Raw genomic sequence first — 20,053 nt, 5'->3', positions numbered from 1 at the left:
GAAAACAAAGGACTTAAATCAGCAGCCATGAGCTGCTGATTTAATCTTCTGTCAGCAGCCATGAGCTGCTGACAGAAAGACAAATGATACTGAAACTGAAGAATAGCGATGGTGTATTTATAAATAGCAGAGAAGGCATGATTCAAATAGCAGAAGACTACTATAGAGAATTATACAAGGAGCGAGAGAATGATGCCAGCAGTGGGGAAGATGGATTGCAAATTAGCAACACATACAACATACTCGATATTCTTTCTGATGAGGTAGAACATGCATTGAAGAAAATGGAGAATCAAAAAGCCCAGGGGGAAGATGAAGTTACTGTAGAGTTGTTAAAATTGGGAGGAAGAGACATAAAACAAAAACTGGCAAGGCTCTTCACAAAATGGATTAGAAAAGATGTGTCGCTTAAGCAATGGAATAATGCAATCATAGTTTTGCTGAATAAGAAAGGAGATAAATCAGAAATTGTAAATTATAGACCAATTAGCTTGTTATCCCACATATACAAGTTGTTCACAAGGGTTATTACTAACAGATTATAAAGAATACTTGAAGAGAATCAACCGAAAGAGCAAGCTGGCTTTAGGACAGGATTCTCAACTATGGATCACCTTCATGTAATATCACTGCTAATGGAGAAAGCAAATGAATATAAAACACCATTATGCGTGGCATTTGTGGATTATGAAAAGGCATTTGACTCCATACAGCATAAGACAATGTTTCGGGAACTGGAAAGACAAGGCATGATACCTCGTATATTATGATTTTGAAGAAAATATATGAGAACGCTACCTCCTTTATTAGACTAGACAAAGACAGCAAATTTAAAATCGAGAAAGGAGTTCGACAAGGAGACAATATCTCTGAAGCTGTTTACTGCTGCCCTTGAGGAAGCTTTCAGAAGACTAGACTGGTCGCAGAAAGGAGTCAATGTGAACGGAGAGTACCTAAACCATTTACGATTTGCAGATGACATTGTGGTCATAAGCCACAATCTCAAAGAATTAGAGGAAAATCTTAATCAGTTATGCACACAGTTAGTAAGGATTTTGGACTAAAGAAGAATATGGCTAAAACAAAAGTAATGATGAACAAGTATGCCACAGAAAGGAACATAATGACTGAAGGAGCAGTAATTGAAAAGGTGGAGTCATATACTTATCTGGGACAAGTTGGGCTGTAATAATGATAAATGGTTGGAAGTCAAGAGAAAAATAAATTTTGGATGGATAGCATTCAGGAAATATAGTCACATACTGAAGAGCAATATCCCAGTTTGTCTGAAACGTAAAATAATGAACGTTTGTCTGAAACGTAAAATAATGTATACTCCCCACCATGACTTATGGAAGTGAAACTAGGGCACTCACCAAAAGAATGGAAGAGAAGCTGAGAACTACACAGCGAAGAATGGAACGAATTATATTGGGAATCAGACTGTTAGATAAGAAGAGAAACACATGGATTAGGCAGCAAACTCAAGTAAAGGACATTCTTATCAAAACTAAAGAACTAAAATGGTCTTGGGCAGGACACATAGCTCAAAGACAATGACAGATGGACTAAGAAAATAACAGAATGGTATCCAAGAGGAGCTAGAAGAAAATCTGGAAGGCAAAGGCGGATATGGATAGATGAAATTCATGAGTTTGTGGGTAGTAAATGGATGGCCAGTGCTCAAAACAGAAGGTTTTGTTTTGTTTGGTTTTTAGGAGCATTAGCAACTAAGGCCATATTGCTCCGGGAAATGCGGTGGTCATTCCCTGACCTTTCCGCATCTTCCGTATTTGGTGGCGACGGGCTCGACCCCCGGTCTAATCAAGAAGCGTGTGCTACGCACTGCTGCTCCTTCCCACCTGGCTACGGAGGCGCCACTGAAAACAGAAGGAACTGGAAAGTTGGCTGGAGAGGCCTTCATCCTGTAGTGGATTGAAAATGGCTGATGATGATGATGAGTTGATTGCTGGAACGGACTTCTTGTTGTTGTGAAAGTTCAGAGCTTAAATAAATTTAAGGCTGAACTATACAAACATTTGGAGTGACTGGATGGGTGAAATGAGAGGTTTTTTTTTTTTTTTTTTTGGCTGATGCTGTATAAGCTTGCTTTTGTTGCATCATATGTCTCAACTAATGCTAATGCTAAAATGCTAATTTGTGTGGTTCTGCAATATTCTGTCCCTTCAAAGTTATAATCTGCAAATGGCTGTCATGGTATCTGCTACTAATTTTTCTGATTGTTTTCAAGATTTTTGAAATGGTGTCATATACTTTATTATCAAAGTAAAATGAGGAGGAATGGAGCACCTAACATACCTTACTTCTGTGTGAGCCTGTTTATACTGGAGAAGGTTTGCTCTGTTTGGGTTGCGGTAAAAATTGTTCCAAGCCTTGTTCTATTCTTCTTGCTACATGGCAATCATTGTTCCAGCAAGTTATTGTATGAATTGGCAATTTCATGGAAGTACATCAGTAGGTGAGGATTGCTGAATAGTTTCCAAACCTTAATTTTTGATATTTTGCCCAATCAGCTTTTTTCAGTTTCCACTTTGAATTTCTGAGAGGATGGGTAGAATTTTATCAAATGGTTTAATCAGTATCAGAAATTTGTCATTGTGAAGTGGATTACTGGTTCCTTTCCATTTAAATATTGGGAGAAGATTGGAGAATATAGTGCTAGATCTGTTGCAGTATCAGTGTCTGAAGGAACGTGCACGTATAAGTGGATGATCCATCACTGAGGAGAGTAAGATTGTCACAAGAATTTTTCGATTAACTGGCCACTAGAATCTGTGTGGTTGTTTCCCCCACAAATTGTGATGGATTTCGAAATCTCCTAAAATACAGGAGGTGTTAGTAATTGTGCTGCAAGGCTGTTAAGATTATTTAACATATGTTATAATTTGGTAGTATATACAAAGAGAAGAGTTTTGTTGTTTGTTTGATTTACTGGTGCAAGGGCTACTAAGGCCATAATGCAAGAATTAAAATATTAGTTAGTACAGGTTTGGTGTACTAAGTAGGTGGGTTAAGATCAGACAGTACTTGTTTTATTGTTTTTAGGAAAGTAAAAAGATAATTTATATCTTGTTGGTCTCTGAGAATCTGCTGTAAAATCTGTTGATTAGAGGAACATAGTTTGGATGAGAAAGCTATTTGTTGTTCTGTCATATATAATGAGCATTCAATAATAAGGTCTTTTACTGAGAGTTCAGTTTTTGGCAGTTGCTGCACAGTGGAGGATCATCCCATGTGAGTAGGTAACTACAAGCTAGCTGGCCAATCTGCAATTTAGCAAGTACGACTTCCTCCTTCATATTCCCTCTTAGGCTTGATGGTCACTGCTTGTGATCATTTTTAATCCAGAACAGTTTACTGCTTTTGTTTTCCTGCCAAATGGATAGGCATTTTTTTTTTACCGGTACATTGTATGACATGTTTGTAATTGGTGTAATGTATTTGGATGTCTGATGCACATATTCACATTTTTGGCAGAAAAATTTGCTTGTTCTTTTCCTGTGTTCCAGCATGCCCAGATATCCAACAGAAGATTATTTTTTGTCTGTTTGTAAGAAGCTGCACTAAATATATTTTAAATTGTTGTAAAAATGGAAGGAAGTTTACACTGAAGAATGGATACAGTGCTTAAGGAATCGGTATAGACTAAGGCTGCAGTTCTGCTGCCACCCTGCCTGTTGGCAATATGTGTTGGGTGCTCTTGCCTGGCCACTTTCTCTCCCCTCCCCACCGTCCTCTCTTCCTCCTGGTGGAGCATATTCCCACTGACCTTCTCAGGGATCACGCTATGATGACTGGCATTTGCAATTCATTACCAAAATTACCTTCCTTCCAAGAAATCAAGAGCATTATTTTTTGGATAAGTGTAGAGGAATACCAGGCCTCTGACTTTGCATAGAACCTCTTCACTAGGAAAATATCCCTCGTTGTTAGAGGGTAACAATACTTTGGGTGCTGATCACAGAAAAATGCCAACACATTTCTATGACATGCAAACCCAGTAAACCCAAGAAAGAAATTAAAATACAGGGATAACAACAAAACTAGCTAATATTTCATACTTTGTGGGATATAAACTCATACAGCCACCACTAATCTACAAAGAGTTTGCAATGTCAATCCACCTAACAAATAAGAAGACAAATCCTAATGCTTCTGTTAAAGACACAGAACAAGGCCATGACTTGCTTGCCTGGACAGGATTGACTACAGACTCAACTGATATTCTAGGAACAGAAATATGAGAATGCCAACTGGGAGCTAGATTTTTTTTTTTTTTTTTCTTTTTTGAGTTTGAAGTAAAGAAAAAAAAATGCTTTGACCTGGATCGTCAACAATGCTGACCTGCAGAACCCTCACCCTAAGGCAATCTGAACTGGGCACCCTTTCCCAGCTCTCTGTTCACCCCATTCCCCCTTGGCAGAGGAGGAGACCAGTTCTCGTTCCCCCCCCTCCCCTGCCCCCCATTTTTCCTGTTAGAGCTTGTCCCCATATGACCACCTTGGGGATGCCTACTCTATTGCCTCTGTACTTCTGTCTGCCCCCCCTTAAGTCTCTCCCCCACTCTAACTAGACTGACAGTGTATGCCCCTAACTTAATGTAGCTAAATTACTAACATGCATCCAAATTTTAACTCACTCTCATCAAACATCTAGCGTTTACCCCAATTTTTTTTTAGTCACATAAGGCCCTTTCCGTTGAAATCCTCTGAAATTAGGTGGCTGGGCCTGCCAGAGTACTCAAATAATCTACTGGGTTGCCTGACCTGCCTCCTCGAGGCAAAGTGTGGGCAATGGGGGGGGGGTAGAGGCCTAACAGCTAAAAGGTCAGAGAAACAACATATCATGACACAACAGAACACTACTCTCTATACTTTTGAAAATTTCTGTGCTACAAACAGAGTACACAACACGGAGATGGGGTAAACCGCTGGTGACGCCGCTAGACACTTTATCCTTCTGGGGCGGTCTTCCCTATTGACCACATATCTCTATCTATTCCCCAGTCTTCAGTCTACCTCCTCCACCTCTAAGAAAACAGACCGAGTACACCCTAACAACGTGAACAAATTCCAATTCTCAAACCAATACCTAAATCAACTGCGTTCTTTAGTACTTTTTGGCCATTCAATTCTAGAGTTCTCCCCCCCCCCCCACACACACACACTTTTTTTGCAAATTGGCCTGTCATTAAAATCTCCAGAAACTAGGCAGCAGAGTCAACTGGAATATTTATAAAATCTACTAGGTACTTTCCTCCCAGTGGCAGAGTGTGGACAACGTTGGGTCTCACCAGGGGCCCAATGGCTAAAAGTTCAGAAGAACAATGGTACATAACACTACATGTATTCCATTCTCCAAACACTTTTGAAAATCTCTGGCCTTCATAGAGTACTGTGTTACACATACAATGTATACAATGTGGAGATGGGGGAACCCCTTAGACTTGTCGATCAATTCGGCCCTGGAAAGATTGTGCAAGGCTCAAGGGGTAGAATTTTTTTCAGCCTGGACTGTACTTGTTAACACGAGAGATTGCTTCTACAGGGATGGGATACACTTAAATAGAAAGGGTGCAAGAATATTTGCTGATGCTATCGAGGCAGTGTTAGGTGGGTCGGAAAACTGCTAGCTTGAGGGGAGACAAAGATGAATAGATTAACAGTACCCACTGGCAGAGGTGAAAGAGATTCTTGCACTGCTTCTAATGGAATGAGCAGAAGCCTGAAAAACAAGATGCAGGATATTTCAGAGACTGCCGGGAGTCATTGCGGTACAAGTAAACACATGGGTTATGTTAGGGTAGCTAAGAATAGAAATAGGTGCATGTATACTTGCGTGTACACCAATGCTAGGAGTTTAGTAAATAAATTTGATGAATTTGAGGTATTGCTCAAAACATCAAAGGCAGATATTGTTGGGATATCAGAGACGTGGTGTCACACAGATATAAGGAATGCAGAACTGGAATTTGGGGAGTACAACGTCTACAGAGAGGATAGACTAGATAGGAAGGGAGGAGGGGTTATGCTATTAGTTAAGAAATACATAAAATAAAAGGAAGTGAAGCCAGTGGACATCGCTGGACAGTGCAGTGTCGAGTCAGTTTGGTGTGAGATAAGCATTGGGAGATCAAAATTGAGAGTAGGAGTGTGCTATAGGCCTAATGACTCTGATGAGTATAATAAGATATTGTACAGGGAAATAGAGTGGGCCAGTAAATCAGAGAGTCTTATAATGGGAGATTTTAATTTCCCAGATATTGACTGGAATTTGGGGGCTGGTCACTCACACACTAGCAAGGCTTTTGTGGATTTATTGGATGATTGTTTTCTACATCAGCATGTTCAGGAGGCAACTAGAGGGAAGAATACTCTTGATTTGATTATCAGCAGTGATTCTTCATGCATTAAGAATCTGCAGATAAATGAACCGCTAGGTGGCAGTGATCACAGTGTGCTGAAGTGGGATTTACTCAAAGAGGTAACTACCATTAGGGGTAAAGGGAAGGGTTATTGCTTTCGTAAAGGCGGCTATGATGGACTGAGACAGTATTTAAATTCTATACATTATTTTGTTAGTTGGTAACATCATCAGTTGGGACCAACTGATGATGTTACCAACAGCAAATGCAAAATGGGAAGCATTCAAAGAACTTATCTTGGAAGCTATTAGGCTATACATACCAACTAAGAAATATTGTTCAAGGTTTAGGCCTAAATGGATGTCAGATGAACTGATTTGGTATATGGCAGAGAAGAAACATGCATGGGATACATACAAATTAACACATGACACAGAAGCCTATGATAGATACAAGTTGATCTGTAACCAAGTTACAAAGGAGGTTAGGCAGGCGAAGGCAGATTACGAGAAATCTTTGGCAAGGGATGCAAAGAAAAACAGCAAAGAGATCTTTACTTATGTAAACTCTAGAAGGAAGGGGATGAATCAGATTGGTCCACTTGATATCGATGGGTCAACTCTTGATGATCCTGCTCAGGTAGCTAACAAACTAAATGAATATTTTGCATCGACATTCACACATGAGGAGTTATTTAGCGAGGGGAAAGCCAGAGGTGTATTCAACTCTAGCAGTAAGCTAGAGAATCTTGTAATAACTGAGAGTAAAGTGGAGGAGAAATTGTTGAAGATAAACACAAGAAAGGCACCCGGGGTGGATGGGATCTATCCAGTTATATTAAAGGAGGCAGCAAAGGAAGTAAGCAAACCCTTAGCCATAATTATGAGAGCTTCCTTGGACTCAGGGGAGGTACCCACAGACTGGAGATGTGCAAATGTCACCCCAACTCACAAAGGAGGATCAAAGGCTGACACAAGTAATTATAGACCTGTGAGTTTAACTTCTGTTCCAGGAAAATTAATGGAGGCACTAGTTAAAGAAGCACTGCAGGATCATTTATACAAGACTTAAGCTATAGCTCGGACACAGCATGGTTTTGTTAAGGGGAAGTCTTGCCTGACCAATTTGATTGGATACAATGATGCAGTCACAAAGGAACTGGATGCAGGGAATAACTTTGATATTATATACTTGGATCTTAGAAAGGCTTTTGATACTGCTGCATAAATTGAAGCAGTGTGGCATTGGAGGCAAATTGCTGCTGTGGATAAATGGGTGGTTGAGGGGGAGAAGACAGAGAGTGGTAATCAATGGACACTGCTCATCGTGGACTAATGTTATTAGTGGAGTCCCTCAGGGTTCAGTATTGGGTCCATTATTGTTTTCTGTATTTATAAACGATATTGATGATGGTATATCAAGCTTAATGTCCAAGTTTGCAGACGATACGAAGGTTGGCAGGGTTGTCAAGGACACTACTGACACTATGCTACTGCAACAGGATCTGGAAAGGTTGGGCAGATGGGCTGAGAGGTGGCAAATGAAGTTTAACATTGACAAATGTAAAGTACTACATATGGGAAACAGCAACCCCAGAGCAACATATCAACTCTGTGGTACTACACTGACAGTGGTAGAGAATGAAAGGGACCTGGGGGTGGTTGTGCAGGCAGATATGAAGTTTTCTGTGCATTGCAGACGGGCTGGAAGAGTAGCTCATGGTGTCTTGTCGATGATATATAGGAATTTTTCTAGCAGGGATAAGGAGGTGATTATTCCCTTGTATAAGGCAATGGTCAGGCCACATCTAGAGTACTGTATACAGGTCTGGAGACCTCTTTTCAAGAAGGATGTAGAGATGCTGGAAAGAGTACAGAGAAGGGCAACAAGATTAGTGAATGGAACAAAAGGGTGCTCTTACGAAGAAAGGCTTAAGTTCTGCAAATTACAGTGTCTGGAGACTAGGCACCAGCGAGGTGATCTGATAGAGGTGTATAAAGCCTTGAATGGTTTGAGCTTGCTCAATGCTGATGGGATTCTTCCTCTTGCTCAGAATAATCGCCTGAGAGGGCATAAATTCAAATTGAGGAAAGACAGATGTAGGATAGATGTGCAGAAATTTGCCTTTAGCCAGTGGGTAGTTGGTTGGTGGAATAGACTTCCATCCCGTATTGTGGATAGCCTAAATAAATTTAAGGCTCAGCTGGACAGGTATTTTGAATGAACAGAGGGGTGAAGTGGAAGGTTTTTTTTTTTTTTTTTTTTTGGCTGATGCTGCATAAGCTTGCTTTCTTGCATCATATACCTCTACTAATGCTAATGCTAGATAGATAAGGGCACAGCTTCCAAAACTGACCAAGCCCAGTCTGACATTGATTTATTTGGGGGAAATGCTATCTCTGTTTGAGTACCAGTCATTGATGCTCTTTGCACAGTACTGGTTAATGCAGTTGGTTGTTGTTGTTGTTGTTTAGGGTTTAATGGCGCAAGAGCAACTTCGGCTATATTGCGCCTGTTCAAGTTTTGTTATTTTCTGTTTTACTGTTACTGATTTGACATATTAGATATGATTGGTTAAGTTTATTAAACTGAGATATGAAAAGAGTTCCCTGACGTTTGATTTTTCTCCCATAATGAGTTCAAGACTTAATGGCTCACTTGAATGCGATTTGAAAGCTGATTGGCGGGCAATTTGGTATCGTGGACATTCTATGATGATGTGCTTCACTGTTAGTGTGGTCAGACACTGAGGGCATTGTGGAGGATCGTCTTTCATTAGGAGGTAAGAGTGTGTTAAATGTGTGTGTCCGATGCGAAGCCGGGCGAGGATAACCTCTTTATGTCTGTTTGATAGAAAATTTGATTTCCAGGATTTCTGCTGTTGCTTGATTTGATATAATTTATTGTTTGTTTGAGATTTCCAGGTCTGCGTCCATATGTTTTCTGAGACTTTTCGATTAATGTTTTTGAAGTCATTGATTGGTATTTTATGCAAGTGAAAATTTTCGTTAGACGGATGTTTTGCAGCATCATCCGCACGTTCATTGCCGAGTATTCCAGAATGTCCAGGAATCCAAGTGAATCTGACTCTTTGTTTTTTTTTCCTAAGGTGTGATAAGGAGGAAAGAATTTTTCTTACATACGGATGAGATGGATGATCTTCTGTCTGTAAAGCATATATTGCACTTAACGAGTCTGTGAAAATGATACTTTTTACGAGGGAAGTTTTGGCAATGTGATCTAGGGCGAGACTTATTGCAAACAATTCAGCACTAAAGATTCTGCACTCTATTGGAAGAGACTGTGAAATTATGCTGTTTGGCAATACAACTGCAGCACCAACGTGTGTATCCGTCTTGGATCCGTCAGTGTACAGATGAGAACAGTCAGAGAATTGCATTACATATGAGGAATGTAGCTGTTTAATATGTTGATTTGGGATATTGTTCTGTTTCCATTTTATGAGGACCATGTCACAGTCAACTGAACTGATTTCCCACGGTGGAAGGGCTGTGGGGGTATCTTGGTAGATTTTATCCATACTTAAGTTCAATTGTGAGAGTATTTCTTTTAGTCGGATGCCTGCAGGTTTGCATATATTAGGTTTGTTTGTATATAAAGTTTCCCATTTTGGGTTAAACATATATTGCCATGTTGGATGTCCAGGAAGGCTCTGAACTTTTGCGGCATAGTTCATAAGAAGGATTTGTCTACGAAGACTGAGTGGGAGTTCATGGATCTCTGTATAAAGACTATACACAGGTGAGGTACGAAAGGCTCCGGAAACAATACGTAATGCACTGTGATGAATTGGATCTAACCAATTCAACACACTTTTCCTAGCTGAGGAGTAAATGGGAGAACCATAATCTAGTCTGGATCTTATCATTGCACGAGAAACGTGCAAAAGTGAGTGACGATCAGCTCCCCATGTTATGGCTGATATTGCTCGTAGAATGTTTAATTTCTTTAAGCACACGGTGCGTACATATTTTATATGTTCTAGGAAATTTAATTTGGAATCCATTATTAGTCCTAGAAGTTGGGTACTACATTTGATTGGGATTTGTTGGTTACTTATTCTTAGTTCTGGGTCAGGATGCATCTTTCGTTTTCTGCAGAAGTGTATTGCCACTGTCTTTTGTACTGAGATTCGGTATCCATTATAGATGGACCAGGACTCTATTTTGTTAATAGCACATTGGAGCTGCCTCTCGACTGTCCGCATATTCTGTGAATGACATGATATTGTGAGGTCGTCGGCATATAGGTAGGTTTCTACTGTTACTGGAATAACTTCTGTTATAGGGTTTATTTTTATAGCGAAAAGGGTTGCACTAAGGACTGAGCCTTGGGGGACCCCCTGTTCTTGATTGTATATTAGAGACAGAATATGATGGTAGCGGACTTGAAACGTTCTTTTAGACATTCTGAAGGAACTTCGGTAGATGACCTCGAAGTCCTAGTTTGTGCAGTTCATGAAGGATGCCATATCTCCAGGTGGTATCAAACGCCTTTTCAATATCAAGGCATACCATTACAAGGTGTTCATTTCGGAGAAAAGCATTGCGTATGTTTGATTCGGCTTTTGTCATTATGTCTATGGTTGATCTATTTTTCCGAAAGCCGTATTGGCTAGGACTAAGGAGGTTATGGTAGTCAAGAAACCATGTTAGCCGATTATTCACCATTTTTTCTAGCGTTTTGCCTAGACAGCTAGTGAGGGCAATGGGGCGATAATTATATGGGTTTGAATGGTCCTTCCCAGGTTTTGGAAAGGCCAGTACAATGGAATGTCGCCAAGAGTCTGGATATGTATCTTCAAGATATATCCTATTATAAAGCAGTAGAATCATGGATAAGGAATTTTCGGTGAGGTGTTTTATCATTTGATAGTGGATTCCATCCGGGCCTGCTGCACTTTGCTTAGATTTGGCCAGGGCTTTGTGCAATTCATTTATTGTAAAGGGTTGGTTGTATGTAATCTCATGAGCTGCATGGAAATTAATTTTGTATTTTTCGATTTGAGCTTTATATGTTTGGAATATTGGTCTGTATGATGTTGTTGCTGACAATTCCTCAAATGTTTTTCCTAGTAGATTTGCAATTTTTTCTGGTTCAGTAATGTCATGATCTTTCCAGCTTATGATTGGTTTAGGGATGGTTGAATATTTGCCTGATATCTGTCTAATTTTATTCCAGATTATTCTGCTGTCCATATTTCTGTTAATTTTGCTTGCAAAAGATATCCAGGACTCTTTCTGAGATTTCCGGCGTATATATCGTGCTTTTGCCCGGGCTTTCTTATATTTTATGAGGTTAAAGGTGGTGGGGAACTTTCTGAATTGATTCCAGGCCTTATTTTTTTCTTTCTTTGCTTCCAAGCATTCTTCATTCCACCACACCTTGTAGTGTTTATGGAAATGGGTAGCTGTCTTTGGTATTGCAATATTTGCTGCAGAAATTATTTGATTTGTGACATAAGTAACTGCACTATTGATATCAGACTGTCTTATGGTTTTCTTATCTAAAGAAGCAGCACATTGGTATTTTTCCCAGTTTGCTTTGTAAAATTTCCATTTTGTACCTCTTACAGATTGCGGTACGTCATTTTCTAGTAGGTGGCACACAACTGGATAATGATCACTGTTATAGGGATCATCAGAAACAGACCAGTCAAGAAAAGGAAAGAGAGCTGGGGAACAGATGGTGAGATCAATTGCGGAGGTAGTCCCTGTTGGTAAATGGACATGGGTGTGGATACCTGTGTTTAAGAGTGTTAAGTTCCTGCTTTCTATAAGTTTTTCGATCATCTGTCCTCTTTTGTCTGTATGAGGTGATCCCCAAAGGATATGATGCCCATTTAGGTCTCCCATCAGACAGAATGGAGGTGGTAATTGTTTAACTAAATCCTCAAAATCTTGTAGTGAATACGTATGATTAGGTGAAAGGTAGAGTGAAACTATGGTCAATGTAATTCCTGGCACGATGCGTACCGCGACTGCTTCAAGGGATGTTTGTAGCTGAATATGCCTGGATGGAATATTAGAGTCCACAAGAATGGCGACTCCTCCATGACCTGTATTGGTTTTACGATCTTGCCTATATACATTGTAGTTCTTGATTGAAATACTTATGTGCGGAGTTAGGTTTGTTTCTTGCAAACAGATACTTGCAGGGGCATATATGGAAATGAGATCTTTGATATCGCTTAGATTACTTCGAATGCCACGACAATTCCATTGTAAAAGTGTACGCATTATTTGGGCTTAGTACTTGATTCAGATGACTTACGATGAGCTGCTTGTTTTAATCGATCTGTTTTGATTTTTTCTTTTCTGGGGAAGCTTGGTCGGCCACCACTGTCCATGTCATCATTTGCATAAAGTTCCAGAACTGGTTCATCTTCTTGCTCCTTTTCATCAATTTCCATAGTGTCAGTATTTTTTTGTGCTTTTTTAACAGGTTTGGTGGGATTTGTGCTGGTTGTTGGATCTTCAGCATCTGGCGAGATTGCAATGGGTGTATTAATTGCCTGGTCAACTTTTGGTTTTGTTTGTAAAAGAAGATTACATGCCCAATCCGCTATTGAGATGTTAGGCGGGACTGTGATGTCAGTCTGTATTGCAATTACCTTTGTTTTCTGCACTGTAGTTGCTACTGTTGCTGCATATGATCTTACTGCTGGAGATAGTGGTATCTGTTTTTTGGCTTCTTGATATGTTATCTTATGTTCAGTTTTATATTTTTGAACTTGCTTTTCTCTTTTCCATATATTACAGTCTCTGGAATAGGCAGGGTGGTCTCCTTTGCAGTTTGGGCAGCAAGGAGACTGTGTATTGCATTCTTTACAGGTGTGTTCTTTTGAGCCACAAGTGGCACAGATAGCTTGTCCTCTGCATACTGTTTGGGAATGGCCATATTTTTGACACTTGAAGCATCTTATTGGATTGGGGATGTATGGCTTTACCTGGCAATTCAGGTACCCGGCTTTGACTGATGATGGTAGAGTTGGAGTACTGAAAGTAAGTATGATAGTGCGGGTTGGAATGAGGTTTTCATCCTTTTTAATAAGGATTCTTTTGGCATGTATGACATTCTGGTTTTGTAGCTCTTGTACGATTTCTTCTTCAGAGCTGTGTAGGAGGTCCCATTCCATAATAACCCCTTTAGATGAGTTTAAAGTGGCATGTGGAGTGACTTTGATGGGAATCCCTCCAAAAATTTTGGTTTCAAGAAGAAGCTCAGAATGCCGATGATTTGTCGTTTCTATCAGTAGGTCCCCTGATTTCAAGCGGCGAACCATTTTCGGTGGACCAGCTATATGTTCTAGACACCTTTGTATAACAAAGGGAGAAAGTTTACTAACTGGTTGGTCTGATAGAGAATGAAAAATTAGAAAGAGTGGAGAGATGGTTTGGATCACATCTTTCTTTTGTCTTTTGGCAGTAGATGGATTAGGATCATCTTGCTGCCGATTATGATCGGTTTGATCCATAATTCCAGGAGAGGCCTGGTTTGTCAAGTCCATTGTTGCTCCTTTTAGCCCTGAAAGGATTATTTTTCCTTTCAGGTTTCCGGCCCCACCACGGGGAGGCAGGAGCAGTGCCACCTAGTGACCAAGCGGCTGGAGGATTAGTTTGTTAGTGAGAAAATGGATAAATATCCTAAAAAAGAAAGGTGATTTTCCTTCCTGGGTTCTACTTAAAATCTGCTAAGTGAAGAACCACTTACAAAGAACTGAGTATAAGAGAGCGGCTAGAAATGAAACAGAACAAAATCACTTGGAAGGATCACTTTAGAATTCGCTTAAGAAAAATCGCTTGGTCCCTATCGCTTGGCACTTGGGGCCAATGCAGTTGGCTTTTGAATTACTTGAGCAAAAGTGGGTTGGGTGTTAAACTGAGCCTGTACCGATTTTTTGGCTTCTTGGTACTTAATGTTTTGTTTGGCTTTGACCCGCTGAATGTTTTTTTTTTCCTTTTTCCATAGGGGACAATCTCTGGAGTAGGAAGTATGTGTGCCATTACAATTTGAGCATTTGTGCTGCTCTGCTTTACAGTCTGAGTAAATGTGCTCGCATGAATCACAGTTAGCGCAAGTGGCTAAACCTCTTCAGATGTTTTGGGAATGCCCAAATTTTTGGTATTTTAAAACAGCGTTTTGGGTTAGGAACATATAGTTTTATATGACAATTGAGATAGCCTGTTTTGATGGACGTTGGAGGTTTGGGGCTATCAAATATTAATATTATGTTCTGAGTCGGAACTAGAGCATTGTCTCATTTGGTATATATGCACTTTACATGCCCAATTCCTTGGTCTTGAAATTCATTTTTTGACTCTTCTTCTTCTTCTTCTAAGAGATTTATGAGGTCCCACTCAGCTATCACACCCCTGGAGGTGTTTAGAGTAGTATGAGGGGAAACTGTTAGTTTCTGGAGCCACTGTGATTGCCGTTTATCTGAGACCACAACAAGCAGGTCGCCAGATCTAAGATGCCTGGTTGTTTTTGGTGATCCTATTAGATTTTTAGTACTAGTATTAGTAATGGCCGCATGGTGCAAGAAAGCCTATGGCTTATGCTGCACCAGCCAAAAAAAAAAAAAAAAAAAAATCTGAACAAAACAATGATAAAAACAAAAAAAAATAATAATAATTAATAAAAAAAAAAGGAAATTAAACCTATCATCCTATGTGCTTCCCTTACCCGAAAGTTCTATCCAGATGACCTTTGAATTTCGCCAAACTGTCGGCCTCTACCACCCATGAAGGCAACTTATTCCAGTAATTTATAACTCTCTGGCTAAAATAAAACTTCCTGCAGTCCAATCTAAACATTTCCCCCCGTAACTTGAATTTATGTCCCCTAGTTCTAGCATCATTTATAATCTTGAAAATTTTGTCCTCATTCATTTTACTAATACCTCTCAGAGCCTTAAACACCTCAATCAAATCTCCTCTAAGGTGTCTAGTTTCCAAACTCTGCAACCCACATATTCGAAGTCTTTCTGAGGTCCCTAGTGAGTTTCTGAGTTTTCTATATGTTTCTGTATTTTAAAAGGCAAGAGACTACCCAGAGACTGTTCTTGAGTACAGTGCAATACAAGATGCATTGGAGCTCTTCTCTTAATAGTGTCAGTTTTTTGTCTTTTGGCACTGCATGAGTTAAGAGTCTTCTATCTCATGAGTAGCCCTGTTAGAATCCTTAGGTCCTGTAGGGGGAGATCATTTTGCTTCTTTTCACCCTGGAAAGATAACTTTTCTTTCCAGGTTACTGGCCACGCCTTCTTCCTCACCGAGGAAGAAGGTGTGGCACTGCTCCTTCCTCACCGAGGAAGGAGCAGTGCCACAAGGGTAACCAAGTGGCTGAGTTAGTTTGGTTAGTACTAGTAAAGAAACAGAAAGGTGAGTTTCCTTTCTGGAACTCTGCCTGGTTCTTGTAGTGCAAGAAGTTACCCAATACAACTAAATAATGTAAAAACTGTATTTAAAACCAAAAGAAAACTATCTGCTTTGCACACATAGTATAGAGCTCACTTGGAATCGCTTGGTTACACTAATAATTGCTTGGCACACGGGGCCTTGCAAATGTCTGATTACCCACATCACTTGATACTGAAAAATTGCACCTAGGCACAGAAAACAAATGAAATGTGTTACCTTTTCTAGATTTTATAACACAGGGAAAATCTTGAACATATTTTCTTAAATGCTACAAAACATTTCTTTCACACTTGGTGAAAAGACACTATTAAATTAGATTTAACTAGACAAACAAGTTATTGCAATGCATCATTTTAGTTCATAGCAAATCACCGAAGTAGGTGAAATGACTGTCTAAAAAAAAAGGTTCCAGGCTTTCAAGCCCTAACTAAACCCTTTCAAGCATCAGATTTGGTTTAAAATCCCACATGGAGGAAAAAAAAAAAAAAAGAAAAAAAAAAAAAAGACACATCTATGACTACAACTTAAAATGCTACACGGCCTCTTATCAACTTGGGAGATAGCACACTGTTTTACTGGGCGAATGCATTAAAATTAAGGAATAACTTTAAAGCAATAGCCACAGAAGCCACAGATGCATAAACACTATTAATTTGATAATTAAAAGTTTTTCAAAAAGCCTAGTAATTAACAAACATCAGCTACTCATTAAAATTTTCAGTTCCACAGAACAAAGAATGAAAGGTTCAATCTTTGTGTTGTACCATGGAGCTGGGAACTGTAAGTAATTGTTCTTCCTTTGTAACATATAATTCTAATCACATGTTAAGAGCTCTCTGCTAATTAATAGCCCTTTGGAAGTTAAGTAAAGTCGCTTTTAATTCTAAATCCACTGAAAAAGACCTGCAAAGGGGTTTGAAACATGATACTTCTAAAATTTAAATTTTAATGATAGATATTTAAATATTAATTATTAATCCATTCTAAACACAATGCAACAACTGTTTCTTTTTGCACTAAACCATGGCTTTTCAATGAACACATTAAGAACATATTAATATATGACATCTCACCTTTTTTACAGTGGCATACCACTGTGGCTTTTGAATTGCTCTCCATTTCTTACTGCTTCCATGTGACATTAAGTTAAACATCAATCCTCTTGAAGATAAAGATGCTGTATAGCCACTCAGTGCTTGATGACCCTGTATAACAAAAAATTAAGAAATTTTTTAAACTAAATTAAAATATTTTTTTACATCTTTCAATCTTTTATTATAATGTTACAGCTTTCTCAACATTAGCAACTGCTTTGAGAGTCAATGATAAGCCTATGAAGTAACCTATTTGCATTTTAAGCAAAACAAAGTAGTACTGAATAATATTACTTTGATGGCTATAAAAATACTTGGAATGTATAATTTTAACTTGCACTTTTAACCTTAGTATATATTGATATACTAAGTTAAAAATACCATAGTATATATTGATAACTTGGTAATTGGCCCAACAAAAATAGAAAAAGGAGTACGACAAGGCTGCCTACTTTTACCATGCCTATTTAACATCTTTGCAGGAAATGATGGCAGAAGCCCTTTAAAACAGCAATTTAGAGTAACCATAAAAGGCAAACAAATAAAAACAATAAAATCTCAGAGAAATGTACCAACTGTGCAGTACTACACTCTGGGTGGTAGAGAATGAAAAAGACCTGGGGGTAATTGTGTAGTCAGATGTGAAGTTTTCTGACAGTGGTGAAACCCATGTTTAGTCTCTAGAGCAAAGTTTCCGGCATCCCCATCCCCCCATACTTCTCCTTCAACCCATGCACGGTAAAAGTAAAGTAAAGTGCAGCCATTCTCAACCCACTGCAGGGTGGAAGCCTCCTCAACAATTCATGCTGAGGGAAATGGACCATAATCTGCCACGCTGGTCCAGTGCGGGTTGGCAGATCGACCGTATTCAGCAGGCAGGGGCTTGAACCCCGGTCTACTCAAAGAGCGTGTGCTACTGCACTCCCGCTCCTGCCCACTCGGCTACGGAGGCCGGCCATACTAAGTACTATAGGCTTTGATACCTTTCATGTGTGGGGTTTTCATAAAAAAAAAATAATAAATAAATAAAATTTGCAAATGATCAAGCAATTGTAGCAACCAGAAGGAGTGACCTTATTGAGATGATCAGCTGATCAATCACACAGTCGATGCTTATGATATGAATAAAACGAATTGCATGACATTCTCCAAGGACCCCAAAGCTATGAACATCAAAATAGGAAACAATAATATTGAACAAGTAGCAAAATTTAAATATTTAGGACAAATGCTGATGCAAGATGCACCGATGAAATAAAAGCAAGAACTGCACAAGCAAAACAAGCTTTCAGGGAAAAACAAAAAATTCTCACAACAAAGTAGTTGAATGAGCATATAAGGAAAAGAATTCTAAAATCCTAAGTTTGGAACATGACCCTATATACATCCGAAACCTGGACGATAAATAAACGAGACAGACAGAGAATTGAAGCACTTGAGATGTGGTGCTGGAGAAAATAAAAGAAAATAAGATGGACTGAAAAAAAGACCAATGAAGAAGTCTTAGAAAAACTAGGAGGAAAACAAAAAATAATAAACCTAATCAAGGAGTGAAGAGAAAGGTGGTTTGGACACAATCTAAGACACAGTGAAATGCTAAGCCTGATTATAGAAGGTTGTTGTTGTTATTTTGGTTTTTAGGAGCATTAGCAACTAAGGCCATATTGCTCCGGTGCGGTGGTCATTGCCTGACCTTTCCACATGCTCCGTATTTGGTGGTGACGGGCTCGAACCCCGGTCTAATCAAGAAGCGTGTGCTACGCACTGCTGCTCCTTCCCACCTGGCTACGGAGGTGCCCGATTATAGAAGGAAAGATTGCTGGAACTAGACCCAGAGGGCAACCAAGAAACAATTTCCTAAAACAACTGCAAAGGGATAAAAGATCATACCAGGACTTGAAGACGCTGGCACTCAACAGAGATGTGGAAAAAAGTCATCAGTGCTACCAACCAGTCATAGAGACTGAAGGAACCCATGATGATGACTTTTAACTTGTACATACTTTTAATTTGTACTTGCAATGCAAAATTTTAACTCATCAGTAGTGCTATCAGTATCATATTAGCATTAGTAGAGGCATATGATGCAAGAAAGCAAGCTTATACAGCATCAGCCAAAAAAAAAAAAAAAACTTTCCATTTCACTGATCCATTCATCCCAAATGTTTGTCTAGTTCTGCCTTGAATTTATTTACGTTATCAACTTTCACAACAGATGGAAGTTTGTTCCAGCAATCAACTACTCACTGGCTAAGGGCAAACTGATGCACATCTATTCTACAACTGTCTTTCCTCAGTTTGAATCTATGCCCCCTCAGGTTTGTAATCTGAGCAAGAGGAAGAATCCCATCAGCATTGAGCCTGCTCAATCCATTCAAACTCAAGATCATCTTGCAGGTGCCTAGTCTCCAGAAGATGCAATTTGCAGAACTTAAGCCTTTCTTCATAAGAGCACCCCTTTGTTTCCCTCATCAGTCTTGTTGCCCTTCTCTGTACTCATTCTAGCAACTCATGTCACTAGTCTAAAAGAAATCAACTTTGCATTTCTAAATGATCACTGTGGACATTTAAGAAAATTTCTGAACATCATTATCAAAATCTGTTAAACCTAAGTTAGTGTACTGGACACCATGATGGTACAAATTGGTCAACCACTATTACTCACTATTTTCCCCCATGCTATGCTATTCCTTCTTAGATCTAAGCCCAAGGAAGATTAAGCCCTCTTTCTTCTAATGCTTGCTAGACACCATAATCCATATACCTATACCACCAAGCTTGCTTCCTTCACATTTTCTTTTAATTTACTCTTGGATTACTTAAGATAAGAAATTTTGTGGTTGACGTCATTACTGCACTGTTAATGATTTCTTTGTCTGACAAGAAGTGTGTCCTCTTAGCATAAGTTTTGGCAGAAAAAAAAAAAAAAAAAAAAAAAAAGTGATAATCACAGAGTCTAAGTCTATGTCATCTCCTGCATCTGATTCATTGTAGAATGGGCAGTGTGAGGATAGGCATTATTATAATGCAGGCACATATGCAGCCAGCAAACCATGAAACATGTCACTCATCAATGTTTCTTCTCCCTCCAGATAATGTTCCAGAATCACTCCTTTATGATCACAGAA

General features: G+C 39.2%; 1 protein-coding gene across 1 annotated transcript in view; it reads right to left on the bottom strand.

The window, feature by feature from the left end:
• Positions 1-20,053, bottom strand: part of Rad17 (Rad17 checkpoint clamp loader component) — a 382,411-nt gene that overhangs the window by 59,991 nt on the left and 302,367 nt on the right. Inside the window, exon 13 of the mRNA XM_090380952.1 lies at positions 16,905-17,036. Within this exon, the coding sequence (XP_090237078.1) occupies positions 16,905-17,036 (132 nt within the window). The remainder of the gene's footprint in view (positions 1-16,904; positions 17,037-20,053) is intronic.

This window comes from Mastigoproctus giganteus, chromosome 9 (assembly GCF_048544385.1).
Source record: "Mastigoproctus giganteus isolate SK-2022 chromosome 9, ASM4854438v1, whole genome shotgun sequence".
Classification (NCBI taxonomy): Eukaryota; Metazoa; Arthropoda; class Arachnida; order Uropygi; family Thelyphonidae; genus Mastigoproctus; species Mastigoproctus giganteus.
This window is presented reverse-complemented; position numbering and strand designations above follow the sequence as displayed.